Source organism: Lolium rigidum, chromosome 4 (assembly GCF_022539505.1).
Source record: "Lolium rigidum isolate FL_2022 chromosome 4, APGP_CSIRO_Lrig_0.1, whole genome shotgun sequence".
In the NCBI taxonomy this organism is placed as follows: Eukaryota; Viridiplantae; Streptophyta; class Magnoliopsida; order Poales; family Poaceae; genus Lolium; species Lolium rigidum.
The window spans coordinates 265651012-265667380 of record NC_061511.1 but is presented as its reverse complement, the minus strand read 5'-3'; the positions used below and the strand labels follow the sequence as shown (position 1 = coordinate 265667380).

Here is a 16369-nt window from a genome sequence, read left to right as displayed (position 1 = left end):
ACGGCGTGTCTGGTGGTGGTGGCCTTTAGCTACATCACCTGGATCATGGCAGGGAACACGGTGGTGTGGCGGAACTCGGCGGAGCGGAAGGGCGGCAGCGGGGCGGCGGCAGTGGCAAGGTACATGGTCGCGAGGCGGCGGCAATGAGGCTCGGCTAGGCTATCCTGGCGGGCAGCAGCCGGCCGTCTCCGTGTTGTGGGCGTGCGTAGCCGCTATCCCGATGGCTGCCGGCCTCCACCGGCCGAGTTGGAGGTGGACGATGGACCGTGGTTCCCAGTCATGGCAGCGGTGTGGGGGCCGTACGTTCCAGCTTTCATGGTGGTGGTCCTAGGGCTCTTCTTTCGCGAAGATGAAGACATTCTGGATGCCGATCTTTCTTCATCTAGCCGGAGTGATGAGTTCCAAAAGGCTCCGATAGCGAATGAAACAATGCATCTTTTGCCTGGAGTTCACAGGTTCGGGTGGTATTAGATCGCACGCACCCATGCTTTTATTATGAGCGTTTGGTTTCGGAGGGAGCGGCGTGAAGCGCTGCTCTGAGTTGACATCAAGTGACTTTTGGTCCATGGTGAAGTCAGAAGCGGAGAATATCATGAAGACGGGATTTGGGGATTAGCTAAAGAAGGTCCAAGTCTTCGTGATGTTGAGGAACATGCTTGGTGTTCCGGGATTCGCAACAGTGGTATGAAAGTGAGGGTGGCAGCATAGGTGAAGTTCATAGTCCTACCTTTCAGGGTGAAAACTCAAGGTCTAGCCTTAACTGGTTGTGCCTAGCAATGATCTTGGAGGCATTGTTTTAAGAGCGGGGACTATCTTCAGGGTGAAAACCTAAGATCTTTGATCGGACGATAACAACGCTCGTGTACTGTTACCTTCTTGGAGGCATCGTTTTTGGAGAGTCTGTATTTCAGGTGTTATCTTGGTGGTGGATGTATTGTTGTTGCTAGATCTTGGATACTGTAGCGGGACATTTATTTCTTAGTTCTTTTTCTCTTTTTTGCTGTGCATCCGTACTGCCATTAGGGTGTTGCGTTGTTGCAGAGGCTAGGTGTAATTAGTATCTTTTGATATTAATATATTTCCTTTACCAAAAAAAGAAACTCTGAAAAAAAGATATATTAGTACATATACATGTCTAGGGGCAAAGTTTCATCGAAATACATTTTTATGTGTGACATCACGAGAAAAATATATAGAGGGATCAAAATTGATCTTTTTTTGCTCGGTTGAGCCATTTTGTTTTTTTATATACTAAATTATAACGTATTATTAAGAAAGCTTTGCACATGTATAGTGCAAATGTGTATCTATCCAAAATGAAAAAAACTGAACTTTAAAATGTTATTTTTTCTTCAAAATATCAGGTTCCCTAGACCTCATAAGCCAAAAGGCCGGAAACATTGTACTCGCTAGGACGGTACGTATATAGTCTTACTTTCGTGGAAAAGAACAAATTTGCAATTGGGCTGGGCTATTTCGCGACTGACATCCAGCATAGAGATGAGCTTGCGATTTTGACCAGAATTTTTCATTTTTGGCAATTTTTGGCTGTCTAGAGTACAATATGACAAGAATAGAAGCGAGTGCACGATTCTGACCATCCAGAACTCAAGGCCAGGGTACAATACTTTTTTTTTAGATCACCAGGGTACAATACTGATATAACGCTCTTGTGGTTCCCTGCTTGGAGATATATACCTGGGCATTATTCGGGCCGGGCATCAAAGCCCGACGCAAAAAACTCAGGCCCAAGCCTGACCCGGCCCAACCATTGGGCCTGATATTTCGGCCCAAGCCCGACCCATTGTATCAACTACCCATTGGGCCTCGAGCCTCGGGCCATGCCTCTTCCTTATTTAACGCATTACTCAAGCCTAGGCCCGGCCAGGCCCAACCACCGGGCCTAAATCTTTGGCCCAGACCCGGTCCACAGGCATGCTCGGGCTGGTCCAAGCCCAGAAACTTTGGGCCGGGCCGATCAGACCGGGTTTCCCGTGGCCAGGTATACTTGAAAATACAACCAGGGAGCTTACAGGGAAGTTACTAATTTCAAACAATTTGCTATGCATGAAGTCTGGTGTGCGGAGTACCGGTTGTGACTTGATTGATATGCCGCGTAGTACACTACACCATTATCTCGACAAGAGGAGTGTGTGCATAATGCATATAAGCATATTTATATGGAGAAATATATGTAGCGAAGGCTCAGTTCAAGGTCGTGCAGATCGGCGCCTCCTGCGACGCCGAGGAGCGGCCTGCGCGCTGTGAAGACAGAACCCGCGTCTCCACCGACCCGGGGGCACATCGCCGGCGCCCTCGTCATCCGCGAGGGGCGCGCCTCGTCTCTGTCACGCGGGCGGACGTGGAAGATGAAGAGGGACGCGGCGACCGACCTCGCCGCCGAGGAGGCCACGGGCCAAGGACGCCACGATTCGCGAGGCGATCGCGAGGTCGCTGAACGATATCGTTCCCGCCGGCAATGCCCTCCCCATGGACGCGACTCTCGCCTGGTCCAGGCAGGACTGGGAGGGGGAGGCGGAGCAGCAGCGTCAACTTCTGGACCTGGCGGCCGCGTGGCGCCGCGCCACACCCGCATCGCTCATCAAGCTGGAGGATAGCAGCGACACTGAGTGGTATCAGCCAACGCCGTCGCCGGCACACCTCGGCGACCCTGGTCAGGGTTCTAGACATTGGGGAGCCCTCGGCCGGAGCAGCAGCCAGCAGGTGCCGCCCGAGGATGACGGCGACTACACGGCGTTACTGCCATTTCAGCATGTAGAACGCCGTGTTTTTATGTTTAGTTAATTTCTCTCTAATCAAATTTAAATGTATTACGAATTTGGCCTATATATGTACAAACTCGCCTATATATATGTTAAATATCTCTAATTTTAGGTTAAGTTTGAACGATTTTCGTCATGTTCCGTTTGAATTCCTCGTTTCGCCTGCATTCACCTAGGCTCGCCGCTGGGAAACTGGATCTCCCTATACCGAAATTTACATCCATCCGGCGCTATTTAGCGCCGGATTTCGGCATGGAAGCCCAATGACTGGAGGTGCTCTTAGAGTTTCTAATTAGATCGCTAGCTGACTTCCACGCGAATTCGCACCTCGTGCTTCCCAACCTGCAGGCTATCCACGCCATTACCCGCCACTGCCGGAGGGCACCCGTTCTGATCTCCGCTCGTCGCGGCCCTGATTTGTTTGCGCTGCTCTTGTGCCTCCTTTCCTTTCCCCCAGAGGAACGCGTACAACCCTAGGATGATCAGCATGGCTCCAAGCAAGCTGCAACCACAAGCAGGTTACAATATCCGTCAGCAAAGCACTCTCAACATTTTGTCGGATTTCATACAGTAAAATGTAGTAGTACTACTTGATAGGACCATCCCATGTTGTTTAATGGTACATAGAACAGAAAATCCAATCTCACCTCCCCACTGAGACATCCGTGCCAAGCAACACTGAATCAAGAACCGTGGTGACTACCAGTGACAACGAGTTGAACATGGAAGGGTAGGTGGGCCCACGACGAGCGATAGCCCACGAGATCAAGCAGAAGCTGACTCCGGTGTTGAAGACACCCTAAATAACACATGTGCATGCCAAGTCTGAATAGTGAGTAAGCTTATAGGAATGGTTACACGTAATCTCTATTTTCCTGTTACTTACCGAGTAGACGACGACGAGTAGCTGCAGGTCCCACTTGAGCGCCCATGCCGATAGATCCCTGTCTAGCACAAGTCCGAACACCGCCGCCTGCACGGTCCCTGACAGGCAAGCTAGCATTGTCGAAAAGTACTTGGACGGAAACTCCTTGGACACTCGTACCTAAGTGAGAGTTAGTTAGTTCGAATTGCTAGCTTGTTGAACTCGTGGTAAGGTTCAGTTGTGTATGTCATCGTAATTCACAAGTGCTACTAATACCGCAAATACGAATGAAGAAGGTGTATGCTAGCTACCTGTATGATGAACCAGAAGGCGTAGCTGAGTGTGCTGCCGGCAAGGAACAGCGTGCCAAGGAGCATGCTGTGGTGGTTTTGGACGGGAGAGACTGCGCCGATCGCCTGCAGGTGCGGTTTCAGTAGGTGGGTAGGCCATAGATGCAGCAGCTTGCCTTTGTACATGCTGATCACCATCGTCCCTCCCACACAAATCGCTGTGCCGAGGACCTTCATCTTGCCCGGGCATGTCCCTATCCTCAGCTTCTCCACTCTAACCAAGTTTGCAGACCAGCGTTTTCACACTGTCAGATCAATGCATTGCAATTTTACATGGCCTAGTGGTCAGTAGATATGCAATTTTTCTTTTGCGTATGCAATCAGATTAGGTTGGTGATACTTTTAGTTCTGTAAGTAATTACCCCATCCACTGTGAAGCAGAGTTAGGCAAAAGCAGAATAATAATAGCGCTATAAATGTAACATACCGGAGTATTACAGCAGTGACAAAGGTGACAACAGGGATCAGATTAAGGAAATCGACAGAGTATCCCGCGTTGGTGGCGCGCAGACCGTAGTAGTGCAGTCCCATTGCTAGCACGATTCTGATGTCAAATCAACAATGGAGATCAAAAAAAAAAAAAAATCAAAGTACGATATATACATGTGTGATTAATTTACATAAAAAATACTGACCCGAACAAAGAGGTTAAGGAGATCCAGCCAAATATCTTCATGTTCACCTTTTTCATCATCTCCCTGCATTCATGGGTAACTGTAAGTGTAACATCACTATATCAAGAAATTTTGTATGCTAATAGTGGAATGTAACGAAGATATGGTATTAAAAATATATATACATATGGGCTCATATGTATGTTTGTTCGAGCAAGTTTCATCTCAAGTCTAAAATTGAACAATCTGTGTTGTGAGCTGAAAATACTTTATTGTACACGCAACGCAAATTTGACCTGCCAATCATCACCATGGAAGTAAAGATTAAATGGAATGAGACTGATGCCAACAAGTTTGTTCTATCTAATGCATGATAATTTATTTATTTAAAAACAAGGGCAAAATCTTAGCCCTAGTTGATTAATGAAGATAGAAATTTACAAGAAAGTAAAAGTGCCATATTACAAAACGGTTCTACTCTCCCAAGATTAAATTACTCATGCGTTTGACACCCACTAAAACCCAAAGCTTCTCCTCATTTTTTTTATCTTACCTAGGATGTTTTTGGATACCCGAGCATTGCTATCATTATGAACTTCCCAAGATGTGAGGACAGTGAGGAAGCCAAGTCTTTGCGCTTTGTCTTAATAACAATGGAGTATACATCAACAATCAACAACACGGCTTGACTGATACATCGGACACACATATTTAGCATGGAGAACACTGATTCTCATACTTGTCTAGCCCATGTCTTGCTAAACCGTGACATTGCCAAAATAGTATGGCACTAGATGTCGACGTACTTAACAGACTTGCTCGTTTGTTTGGTCCACATCACATCAAATGTCATGATTCCGTGTTGACACATATCTGGCATTCCTTTTGTGTTTGATGATACTTGACACACATGTATATTAGTATATATGAACTTTTATTCTATTATTTTTCCTTGGAAAGTAAGAGTTCTGCCAGTTTGATTCGAAGAACGAAACAGTTGTGAAGTGTTTATAATTCCAGTAGTGAACCCGCACAAAATATAATATGAAAATAAAGTTCTGGTAAGAGGTTGCAGCATCTTTTTTGCTAAAACTGAAGGTCAGTTTGAGAGCCGAACAACATCAGGTTTTCTGCTATACCTATGTATGCAACTTGAGTCAACTCAAATTTATATATTTCTTGTGCTAATTCTAAGTCGATTACACAAAATCCTAATAAATATACACAGAGTAGGACACTTTCGCACTGCTTCTGAACAATTTTTTTTTTCGAAATCCCACCGCAGAGATCATAACTCATAAGCCGTAAGGGAAAAGAAACACAAAAGAAATAGTAGCTAACAAAGGGAGTGGGCCATAGCATGTACCTCTCGAAGTAGAAGGCGAAGGGGGCGACGGTCATGGAGCCAATGAGGTTGCGGTAGGCGAGGAGGACGAAAGGCGCCATGCCGACGTTGAAGGCTAGCTTGGACAGGAGGAGGGCGCCCATGGTGAAGGCCTGCACCAGCACCATGCTAGCCGGGAGCAGCAGCCCCTCCGCCAGTAACACCTTCTTCTTCGCGGCACCGGCGACATCCAAGGACATGTTGATGTCCTCCCGCAACTTGATCAAGACGGTACAAAGTTGCGCTGAAGAAGTTGAAGATACGTACCCAGCAGCAAGTGAGCACACTGATCGATCTGAATGAAATGTAGTATCGAATCAATTGTTGCAATAGTAGCTATAGCTAGCTGGCCAGGTAGGGGTGTGTGTGTGTATATATATACATGGCAGACAACTTGGGTGCTTGGTTTGTAAAACATTTCTGCTTTCAAATCTCAGTGAAAAAAAAAATAGAAGCACGAGAGAAACAGATTCTAGCTATGCTGGCTTGATGTGCGACAGATCCCTGGTTGATTGTCTCTGGTTGCGACGACTGCCGTACCCACATTAGGTCCGTCCTTGTATAATATGTATACCGTCTGAGCAGTTAGTCTTGTTAACAAGACGAGACCAAGTTAACCGTGTTTGGACGGTCTCATTATTTAGTCTTATATAAACTCGTCACTCCTTTCAAAGTATTAAGGTTATGATTGGTCTCCACTTCCTGTTCTCACTTGGTTTGCTGCTGAATCTTAATTTAATTTAAAGATTTACGAAGTTGGGGTGAGCAGTGAGCTGAACGAAATAACAGGTTCCCTTGAATCGCGTCCCATCCCTAACACATGTTGCTAACCATCTCAGCACATAAGTAAAATCTAGGTTTTTTTCAAGTGTGGCACTGCTTATAAAAACTAATGATATCACACCAAGACTATCTTGTATGTTCGATTTTAGTATATGAGTGAATTCCAATTTATGACTTTTTAACACTAGCAACCACATTGAGCAAGTTTTCATCCAAATTACCCCATGTAGCAGAAGTTATGCCAGATTTTACCCGTTCCAAATTTCTGTGACCATTTTGACCGGTGGTCCTTGGTGTCAGGTACACGTAGGCAGGTTTTCCTCTTGTATTTCCCCTTGCGGTTCTTTCTAGATCTTTTTTTCATGAAGAAAAAATTGTATGGTACAATTTGTATGAACCCCATCAACGGTTCTTTTTGGATCTAGACGGAACTATTATACGAGGTCCCCTTATTTGTATGCATACGGGATGCTTAGCTACAGTATTGTGGTTACTTTGGCCCAATGCAGCTAGCCGGTGTTGAGAAAAACTATCTGTTCTCACGACCCGTTGATGGCATTGACAAAAGCACCCTGCTGCCGGCGTAGCTACAAAATCTGAGACTAAAAAAATCTTTTCCATTCATCGACATATACGGTCCCTAAACTTTCAGAAACACTCCCACGTCTCAAATACTTACACAATGGAGAAACAAACGAACGAACTAGAAATTGAGAAACAAACAAGCCTTATTATACCTAGAGAAGGGGTGGGGTTAGTACTTGTTCACCATCTCTGGCTTCGAAGATCTCAGGGGTCACCTTGGTGACTCCCTATTGTCGTCGACTGCTACGTCGTCTAGTCCTATCAAAACGAATGACGCGTGAATAAAAAAGACCATCTAGTCTAGATCCAAAAAAGAATCGCAAGGGGAACCTCAAGAAAATAAACAGCCCATGCGGCCACCATGTGTACCCGGCCACCAGTCAAAATGGTCACAAAACTTGAGAAGCGGTAAAAGTTAGCACAACTTTTGCTAAATGAGATAATTAGGATGAGATCTTGCTAAATGGGGTAAGTAGTGTCAAAAAAATCAAGCTAGGGTCAAAAGTGGAATTTACGCAATATATTAATGTATCGTTTTTGTGAGTCTGAGAGGGTTTCCATGTAGTTTCATAAGTTTATATCCTTCCAGTTAAGACTTGCTTTTTTTCTTTCTTTCTGGAAGACACCTATGAGTTCATGGCTCCAAAACAAAAGACAGACAACTTTTTTGGACGCCAACAGAAGACAAATTGAGCAACTTAACTAGATATAGCAATGCAGGAGTAAGCTTTTTCATCACCACCCAACCTGCCGATCCATCGGTTGGTCAGCATTGTTTATTTTCCCACGTTTTTTGGGCGTCGGTACCTCCCTTTCACGTGCCCAATTTGTGTCTTCATGCCAGCTGCCATACAGACGTTCAAGATGTATGGTACACGTACATGTCCTACGCCTGCAGTTACCAACCGATTTGAGATGAGGCATAGCGACAAGCATACTTTCGTTTCCTCTGCAAACAAGATACAACACCAATTGGGGAAGCTGTTCGGCTGGCCATCTCGAGTGAAGACACAAGAGCCGTCTAAGAAAGCCCAACCTTAACAAGACACATCACCACATGATGCCGAGGTTGTTGTTGTAGATTATCGTTCAGTTAGTTTGCTTGATAGCTTCTCCGAGCTGTTTTCCAAAGTTGCCGTTCACCTTAGCACTCAGAGGCTCAGAGCATTGTGAATGGAGACACCAGAGAGAAAATTTCGCATGTGCGACGTATACATCAAGGAGATCCCATTTCTTGGTTGCTCTTTCTGACTGAAATAGATGTTCGTCTTAATGATCAAGGTCGAGGAAGCGGGCATGATCAACGTGCTGCCGCGATGTTCCTCTATGCAGCCCCTCTATTTTTACATCGACGACGTAGTCCTCCTCACCACGCGTTCTATTTATTAGTGCATCTCTAGCAACCCGATCCAAATAGGAAAATGCTTATACTCGGCCGACCGATTGTGCAGAAAAGATCGGTCGTCGCGAGCCTAGGCGCTTCACTCGGTACCGTCTTGCTTCCGTGGTGGACCCGACAGTACTAATTACGTTTTCATTTACTTCCGCTTGATGAAGGACCCCACATGCTATCTGTACCGCATGCAAACACTCCGCGGCCAGTGCGTGTCGAAGCCCACGACCAACCCAGCCTGTATTAGCTAGTCCATGCGTTTGTCTCAAAAAAAAAAAAAAACTAGTGCATGCGTGTAGCCAAGTGTGCATGCTCGTAGGCTTTTTTCAGGATATGCATGCGTGCTACCTAAGCCATAGTGCTAGCTTCCGTGTAGTATTAGGCTTTTTTCAGAAGTATATTTTTGTAGTAAAAGGGCTATTGTTTTTATAGTGAAAACACACTAGAGATGTTGTAATCGTTTTAGCTAGACGTTTGTGAGAAGTTTTGTGTTTTCCTAAGATTTTCATTGCTACAGAAGTTATTTGGCAATGTAAAAAAACTTGTGAGAATTTATTTTGTTGTAAATCGTTTGTGAATTTTGTACAATTAGTTGGTGTTTTTTATTGTAATTCAGTCTGTAGTAAATTAATTGTTGCTTGACCACTTTGTATTGATTGCAAATTTATGGATTTTTTGTTGTAATCGTTTGTAAATTTTGTAAAAATGTTTTATAAGTTTTATTGTAATTCAAATTAATGGTATCTTTACACTTTGCATTGTTTGTGAACATATAGATTTTTGTTGTAATAGTCTGCGATTTGTGTAGATAATGTTGTCGACTTTTATTGCAAATGGATCTACAAAAAAAAAGTTTTTCGTTTAAACACTTTTTGTAACATTACTATTTTGTTGTAATAGTTTGTGATTTTTTGTTGTATTTGCTGGGAATTTTTGTAGGAAATCAATCTATTGTAGCATTAGCTTTTTAAAAATTTGAGACAATTTTGATCTAATAGTACGTTTTTCCGTAGGCTGGGTTAAGGATTTTTTTTGTGATACTCAGTGCCCTAGGGGTGAATCAGTAGAATGGCATTGCATCGGCAGTTCGGCACTCTCCCGAGGCAGTCAGCTAGCAGCTAGTCTGCTAGATTTAATACGCATGCATGCAAACATGCAGTGATGCAGCAGGAGAAAAATCACAGCGCGCAGCACATGTCTGTCCCCGTAACCAGAAAACAGCACACAACCCTCCACTTGCCTGACACAAGCACCGGCAGGATGAAAGCAACGTGCACGGAAGGTTAATTCCCGAACGTCAGATGCAAAGAACGGACGTCAGTCGCGGCAACCGATTCCGGGCGCGGATCGGTCGCCCGACGCCCAGCGTGACCCATCCAAATAAACCGAGATTGTTTGTTTTGATTTGCGTAGGTACAAGGATAGAAAACCTGACCCAGCGGCCTGACTCAAACAAATCAGGGAGCGGGTCTACCTATTTTTACTCCAAATTTGAGCTTCGAATGCGTTGGCGCGTACACGCTAGGGAAGGCTCACGCGTCCAACCACTTCCACCTGGCTCCGCATATTTGGAAAAAATTAACCATCTTAATAAAAAGGATTTAACCTAAACTAAGACGGCCGTATCTCCTCACCACCGCGTGCCCTACTATGGCCGAAGTTACTCGCAGCCGCTTGTCCTACTAGCCGCCGCCCTCCACCTTGGCGTGCCCGGAGGAGCCGGCACCGTCGTGCCTCGCACGCGGCAAAGAGCACCGCCTCCTGCACTCAACTCTACTCCAAGGCGTCACAACGATGCTAGATCCTGTTGGGGACCATGAAGCTTGCCCTATCAGCCTCCCGGCGGGCACTATCCCTCTCCTCCTCCTCCTCCTCCTCCTCCTCCTCCTCCTCCTCCTCCTCCTCCTCCTCCTCCTCCTCCTCCTCCTCCTCCTTCTTGCGCCATTTCCTCGCAGCGCCCATGTTTACGAACCAGCGAGCTATGTCCCTTGCCACATCATCCACCGTTGCTGCCACCTCCTCCATCTCGCGGTTCTCCGCGTCCACCTTTCCTACCTGCCCCACCTTCTGCGCCGCGCGGTGTACGTGTCGCCGCCCATGGGTTGGCAGGTGGCCTTGTCACGCTAGGTGGTCTCGACCGACGCGAGTAGAGCCCGCTGCTCATCGGCGACATATGGTGCATTGCTATCATCATCGAGCTCGTCGATGTCCGCGTCCCACCCACGCCTTAACTGTGGGCAGTTGCACTTGCGCGACCACTGGCAGCAACGCATGCGCCTCCTCGAGCGCCGTCCGAGCACCCGCAAGCTACATGTTGGTATCCGCCAAGTCTGCATCGGTCTGCACCCTCAACGCCACCACGCGCACAAGCATCTCTATTGTTGCCACCGCTCAACCTAACCCGCCTCCATCTCCGCATCGGCCTGTATCGTGGTGACCGCCGCGGGCTCCGCTTTCCTTCCCTATCCCTCCGGCGTATGTCCCATGCCGCTCCTAATGTGCCTCGATCTCGGCGTACGCGGCGGTCTCCTCTGCCTCGAACGTCTCCCTCATGGCGAGCTTGGCCATATCCGGGTCATTTGGGAATAGCTCACGCACCAACTCGTTGAGGTACATCTAGGCGCTGTTGCGTTCCACCATGGAAATGAAAACAAATATAAATTAAAAAAATATATAAATAGTTACCAGAAACAAAAAAAGAACCTAATACCATACAAACACGGATACAAAAGCAGCCGATGGGTGGGCGGCGTTACCACCATGGCGGCACTCAAGTGTTCCCGACCATATGTTGTGCGGTCGCGCCTGTTCGATTATGGAAAAAGGCCAATGGGATTACGAGATTAGGTAGGAGTAGTAGAGCACTTTTGCGTCGGTGTCCCCCCTTCGTTCAAACTTTGCTGAACTGAAACGGATGAATGGCTAAGATCTTTTCATACCTCTTCTTAATGAAGAGCACAATGATTAAAAGTGAATAAAAAGACATAAGTACAAGTTCTAGAGCTGCCTGTACGGCCCACTTAATTCTATAATATTCAATAGTTAGATATTCAGACAACAGTGTATGCCGAAAACCGAAACATTCTTGGGTCAAATATTCCATCGGCCACATCGGTTGGTAGAAACATTGAATAGACCTAGTATATCTATACGAGGGTATATAAGGCTTGATATGGGTTTTTTGCAGTCTAAAAAAAAGAAGGCATCACGAAAAACTTATCCCTTCAAATTTTGATGTGTGTGTGTGTGTGGGGGGGGGGGGGGGGCACGGAAGCAAGCCTCGTAGTAGAGTTGGTTCGACTGGACATGTTTCACAAGGGAAATAGTGAATAGGGCTAGGACATCAGCTAGGAGAATATGTTTGACTGGACCTATATCACATAGATTCGTAAGGTCCTTCTGAACTCGACCAAACATGGCTAAAACCGGACTAAAACTAAAAGTTCCGTATTTGATAATGAAAAAAAAATCAATTCGTGTGATTAATTTTTCCGTTGGAAAACACTTCAATTCCCACCTAAAAGCTTAGGCATTTGTTCAGTTAGAGCTGATGCATTGTCGGATTTGTTGTGTAAAGGTTGGTGCTGAATTTTGTTACTTGGTCCCTTTAACATTGTCGGTACAACGAGGGCACAACGAAGCATAGTTTTAAAAACTGAACCGGTTTAGTTGGTTCTATCGAAAAAACCTAAACCGACTGTCTCACCATTTTTTAGGAGGCACAGGTCCAAATAGTAAAAAACCGGAGAAAATAGTCGTTTCACAAGAGAAAACGAACTCGCGACGTTTCATCTATGAAGAAATAGCCCACATAATGCTCAATACCACTTGGACTTGCCATGTTTTGTGATTACATAATAAAATATACTCTATCTATACCTTTTATGGTTATTTTTTTACAAAACTTGCTTGAATTTTGATTAAAAATAGTTATTTTTATCGGCATCGAACTGAAAGAACCAGTGGTCCAACCAGCGAAACAAGTGAAACCATCGCATCACTGGTTCACTAACTAGTCTAGTTTTTTGAACTATGCAGTGTTTGTATGTGGGCTGCGTGGATTTATGTTTCTCTCGATCTTGTAATCTGGCGTCTTGGATTGCATGTTTGGGCCTTTTCTATTCTTTCTGTCGTGCAACAGAGCAATCACTTTTGCTTATCTATAGACCTTGTATATATATGTTATTTTTCTGCCTTTTCTTTTTAATTCTTCACTTGCTATTTTTATGTTTTCCCTTGATTTACTTTTCATTATTCCCCATTCCTTTCCATTTTTTGTAAAACCAAATTGATGTTTTTATTGTATGTTAAAATTTGGACTGTTTTGCAAATTCTCGCACCAATAAATAAGTTATAGCTCATTTGACTCTATAGCCGTCAGATTTGCATCGCGATTGGTGTGTCCTATGAGTTGAAAGTGAGAATACAACTAAGATTTTTCAATTGCCAGTGGGGTTGTAACTGAATATTTTATATTTTTCTGTTGAAATTGGTGTTGCAACTGAGATTTTCTGGTTGCATTTGGGTAGGTTTTGTAGTTACAATTGAGGTTGTAATTCAGTTTTTTCCAATTGCAAGTCCGGTTATAACTGAGTTTTTTCAGTTGCAATTTAGATTGCAACTGCGATTTCTATAGTTGCAAGTGGGGTGCAACTGCAAGTAGGGTTATAATAATAATTTTTCCAGTTGCAAACAGGGTTGCAACTGCAATTTTTTCGAGTTTCAAGTGGGATTTCAACTGATTTTATTCCAGTTGCAAATGATTTGGAACTGAGATATTACCAGTTGCTAGTGTGGTTGCAACTAAGATTTCCTAGTTGCAAGCGGGAATTTTTTGTTGCGAGTGGTGTTGCAGCTGAGAAATATTTTTCAGTTACGCATCGAGTATAACAGATGAATTCTTTCTGTTGCATGTTTTCATTTTACCTAGTACTCTCTCCAGTGTCTTTTAATTAACTTAAATTTAATACAACTTTCTACTAAATTTGAGTCGATTAAAAAGGACCAAAAGAAGTATAAGAGAGTGTAAATTAACTTGTGTGCATCATTTTTGCCACTGTACAACAAAGTGAAGGAAAATATCATCAATACACGGCACAACACATGACGTCTTTTAAACAGCCAGTGCAGAAACAAAATGAGCCCAGGGGCCAGGACTGACTGACCCCTAAGGCCCAACTAGAACGGCACCTACATATGTAGGTCATGCTACGAGATCTCTAGAAAAAAGGCCGACCTGAAGGGAGTCAATTCTCTCTCCACACGCGACAAGTAACGTGTTGTGGTGCTAGAAAATTTCTGAGAAGTGCTATTCCTGATCGCCACGTGTCGCAAGGTGAAGCAAATTGGGGATGAGGGAGTAGAGAGAATCACAGGTGGAGGGTGGGTTGTCTCAGTTTTTCCCTTTATTTTCTAGATTTGTTTTTTCAAAATGAAATATCTTGCGAACCGTAATTCGAAATTATGAACCATTTTCACTTTTGAGACCCTCACGTCGAGATCTTCAAAATTTGATCATGTGTTGATAGGCTTGAAGATACTTTTATTTCGTACTTCTAATACTAGCATGGTTGTACTCGTCATGTATACCTAATTGTACTCGTGTTTGAACTGATAAGTACTTCTGTTTTTAGTATATTTGCTGTAGTATTTTTCCTTTATCCGGTAACTGTACTTACTCGTGTGTGTGACTCTACCTGTACTTGCCCGTGTGCACGACTGTACCTATACTCGATCGTGTGTGCAGTTGTACTTCTGTAGGTGTACTCACTCGCATGTTCAGCTGTACATGTACTTGTGCTTTGTACGCATTTGTACTCGTGTGTCGTCGTAACTGTACTCGCTCGTGTGTGCGGTAGTACTTGTTCCCGTTCGTGTATGTAATTGTACTCGTTCTTTGTACGCAACTGTACTCGTGCTTTGTACGTAACTGTACTCGGGTGTCCACTGAGTGGTACTCGTCCTTTACCGTACTCGTGTTATCTATGCAACTGTACTCGTCCTTTATGCGCAATTGTACTCGAGTGTTCACTGAATTATCGGTGCTCTCTATGCACTGTTTCTTGGATGTACACTATGTGATTCTATAATTGATACACGGTATAATCTACACTTATACATATAGTTAGGGCGTTCAAAATAAAAAGAGCTACCTATCTACAGCTAGCATGCATGCACGCGATCGATAATAGAGGTATGTAGCTAGCTGATCTAGCTAGCTAGTAATCGGACATGTACTCGTCTCGCGCGTGTTGATTATGTACTCGTCCGGTTTTGTTCGCGTACGTGGTCGCAGTGGCGGAGCATGGACCGAACTCAAGACTAGGCCATTTTAATATTGTACTACAGAGGCTGGGCTAAAAGTGAAATATCTGCTTCTGTTGGGCTGAATTCAAGCTAAATCCTAAGAGAATGTTCGAAAAAAGGGTGGGCCACGGTCCAGTATGGCCCACCAGTCGCGCCGCCCCTGCCCGATGACGCGCGAGCACACGACTGCTGCTGGTGTACTCGCTCACCGTAGGGTTGACGGCGTACTCACTCGTGCGTCGCGCAGGGCGCGCGTACTTCCTTGGGATGTTGCACTCCCGCTGGCTAACTTGCAACACGCTTGATCGCTGGTGCGTTGTGTGGGATGGTGTTTCCCTGCGCGGAGGTTGGTCTTTAGGTAAAAGAAAAACTATCGATCAGGATTTAGCCCAATCATTCAAATATGAGCTATAAGCTTATATTCTACCGAAGAAAATGTGAGCTAATTAACAGAGCTTGGTGAAGGGAAGGAGACGTGCCCTGTGCACGTGGTTCAACATGGTAAATGAAAACCAACCTGAAATAGTCACTAGTGGGAGTAACTTCACTAGTAACTAAGTGTCCAACTCATCAAATTTGTTTATATCATATGACAGTGAGTTAATAAGGAAAGAGGAGAATAGAGTAACATAACTAGTTACTGTAACATCGCATTTCTCAAGATACAATGAGTCTACAAGCTAATTAATGAAGACATCTATGATATTACTTTAATGTTACTAATCACTATAAAGGTAGTAACATAGAGTAGTAACATGTGCTACGACTAAATGGGTTTAAATGATGAGAGAAGGACACGCAAGGTTAAGATCTCAGTTTTTTTTCGAGATTTAAATTTTCAAACTGAAATATCTTAAGAATTGTTAGTTTAAATTACAAAACATTTTTATTTTTGAGATCCTCGGACTGAGATCTTTACAACTAGATCCAAATTTGATGATTTCCTGAAAAAAAAAATTTGTTGTACTTTCAAAACTATCACAGTTGTACTTTGGATTTACTTGAGTTTCACTCTATTTGTACTTCGGTTTCAGCATACTTGTATTTCGGTGTATTTCGTGTTTCACTACAGTGTAATTTGGTTTGATAACAACTATACCAAGATGTACTTTAAGGTTTCACTATGGGTATATTTCAATATTTTGCTATAGTTGTACTTTTGGATACTAGGAGAACACTTATGTTGCGCTTGTGAGTATACATACATGATGCATTGCGGAAATTCACTCTAGCGAGCGGGTACCGCTACACGTGTGACGCGTGTCAGCATGGGATCGCTTAGCGCTGCACCTGCCTTTGTGAAGGT

General features: G+C 44.3%; 1 protein-coding gene across 1 annotated transcript; it reads right to left on the bottom strand.

Moving 5' to 3' along the window:
• Positions 1-3083: 3083 nt before the first annotated feature.
• On the bottom strand, positions 3084-6196 carry LOC124648724 (WAT1-related protein At1g09380-like). The gene is made up of 7 exons (XM_047188438.1): positions 5979-6196; positions 4634-4696; positions 4426-4542; positions 3960-4212; positions 3670-3828; positions 3431-3582; positions 3084-3285 (listed from the first exon to the last, which is right to left on the bottom strand). The coding sequence occupies exons 1-7, from the start codon at positions 6194-6196 to the stop codon at positions 3084-3086; spliced, it is 1164 nt and encodes a 387-aa protein (XP_047044394.1).
• Between the last annotated feature and the right edge of the window lie 10173 nt (positions 6197-16369).

Excerpts from the sequence above, each read along its gene's own strand:
- LOC124648724 (XM_047188438.1), bottom strand. The coding sequence starts at position 6,196 with ATGTCCTTGGATGTCGCCGGTGCCGCGAAGAAGAAGGTGTTACTGGCG. Across the intron at positions 4,697-5,978 it reads TTCGCCTTCTACTTCGAGAG|GGAGATGATGAAAAAGGTGA; the intron begins GTACATGCTATG and ends CCATGAATGCAG. Across the intron at positions 3,829-3,959 it reads CCTTCTGGTTCATCATACAG|GTACGAGTGTCCAAGGAGTT; the intron begins GTAGCTAGCATA and ends ACTCTCACTTAG.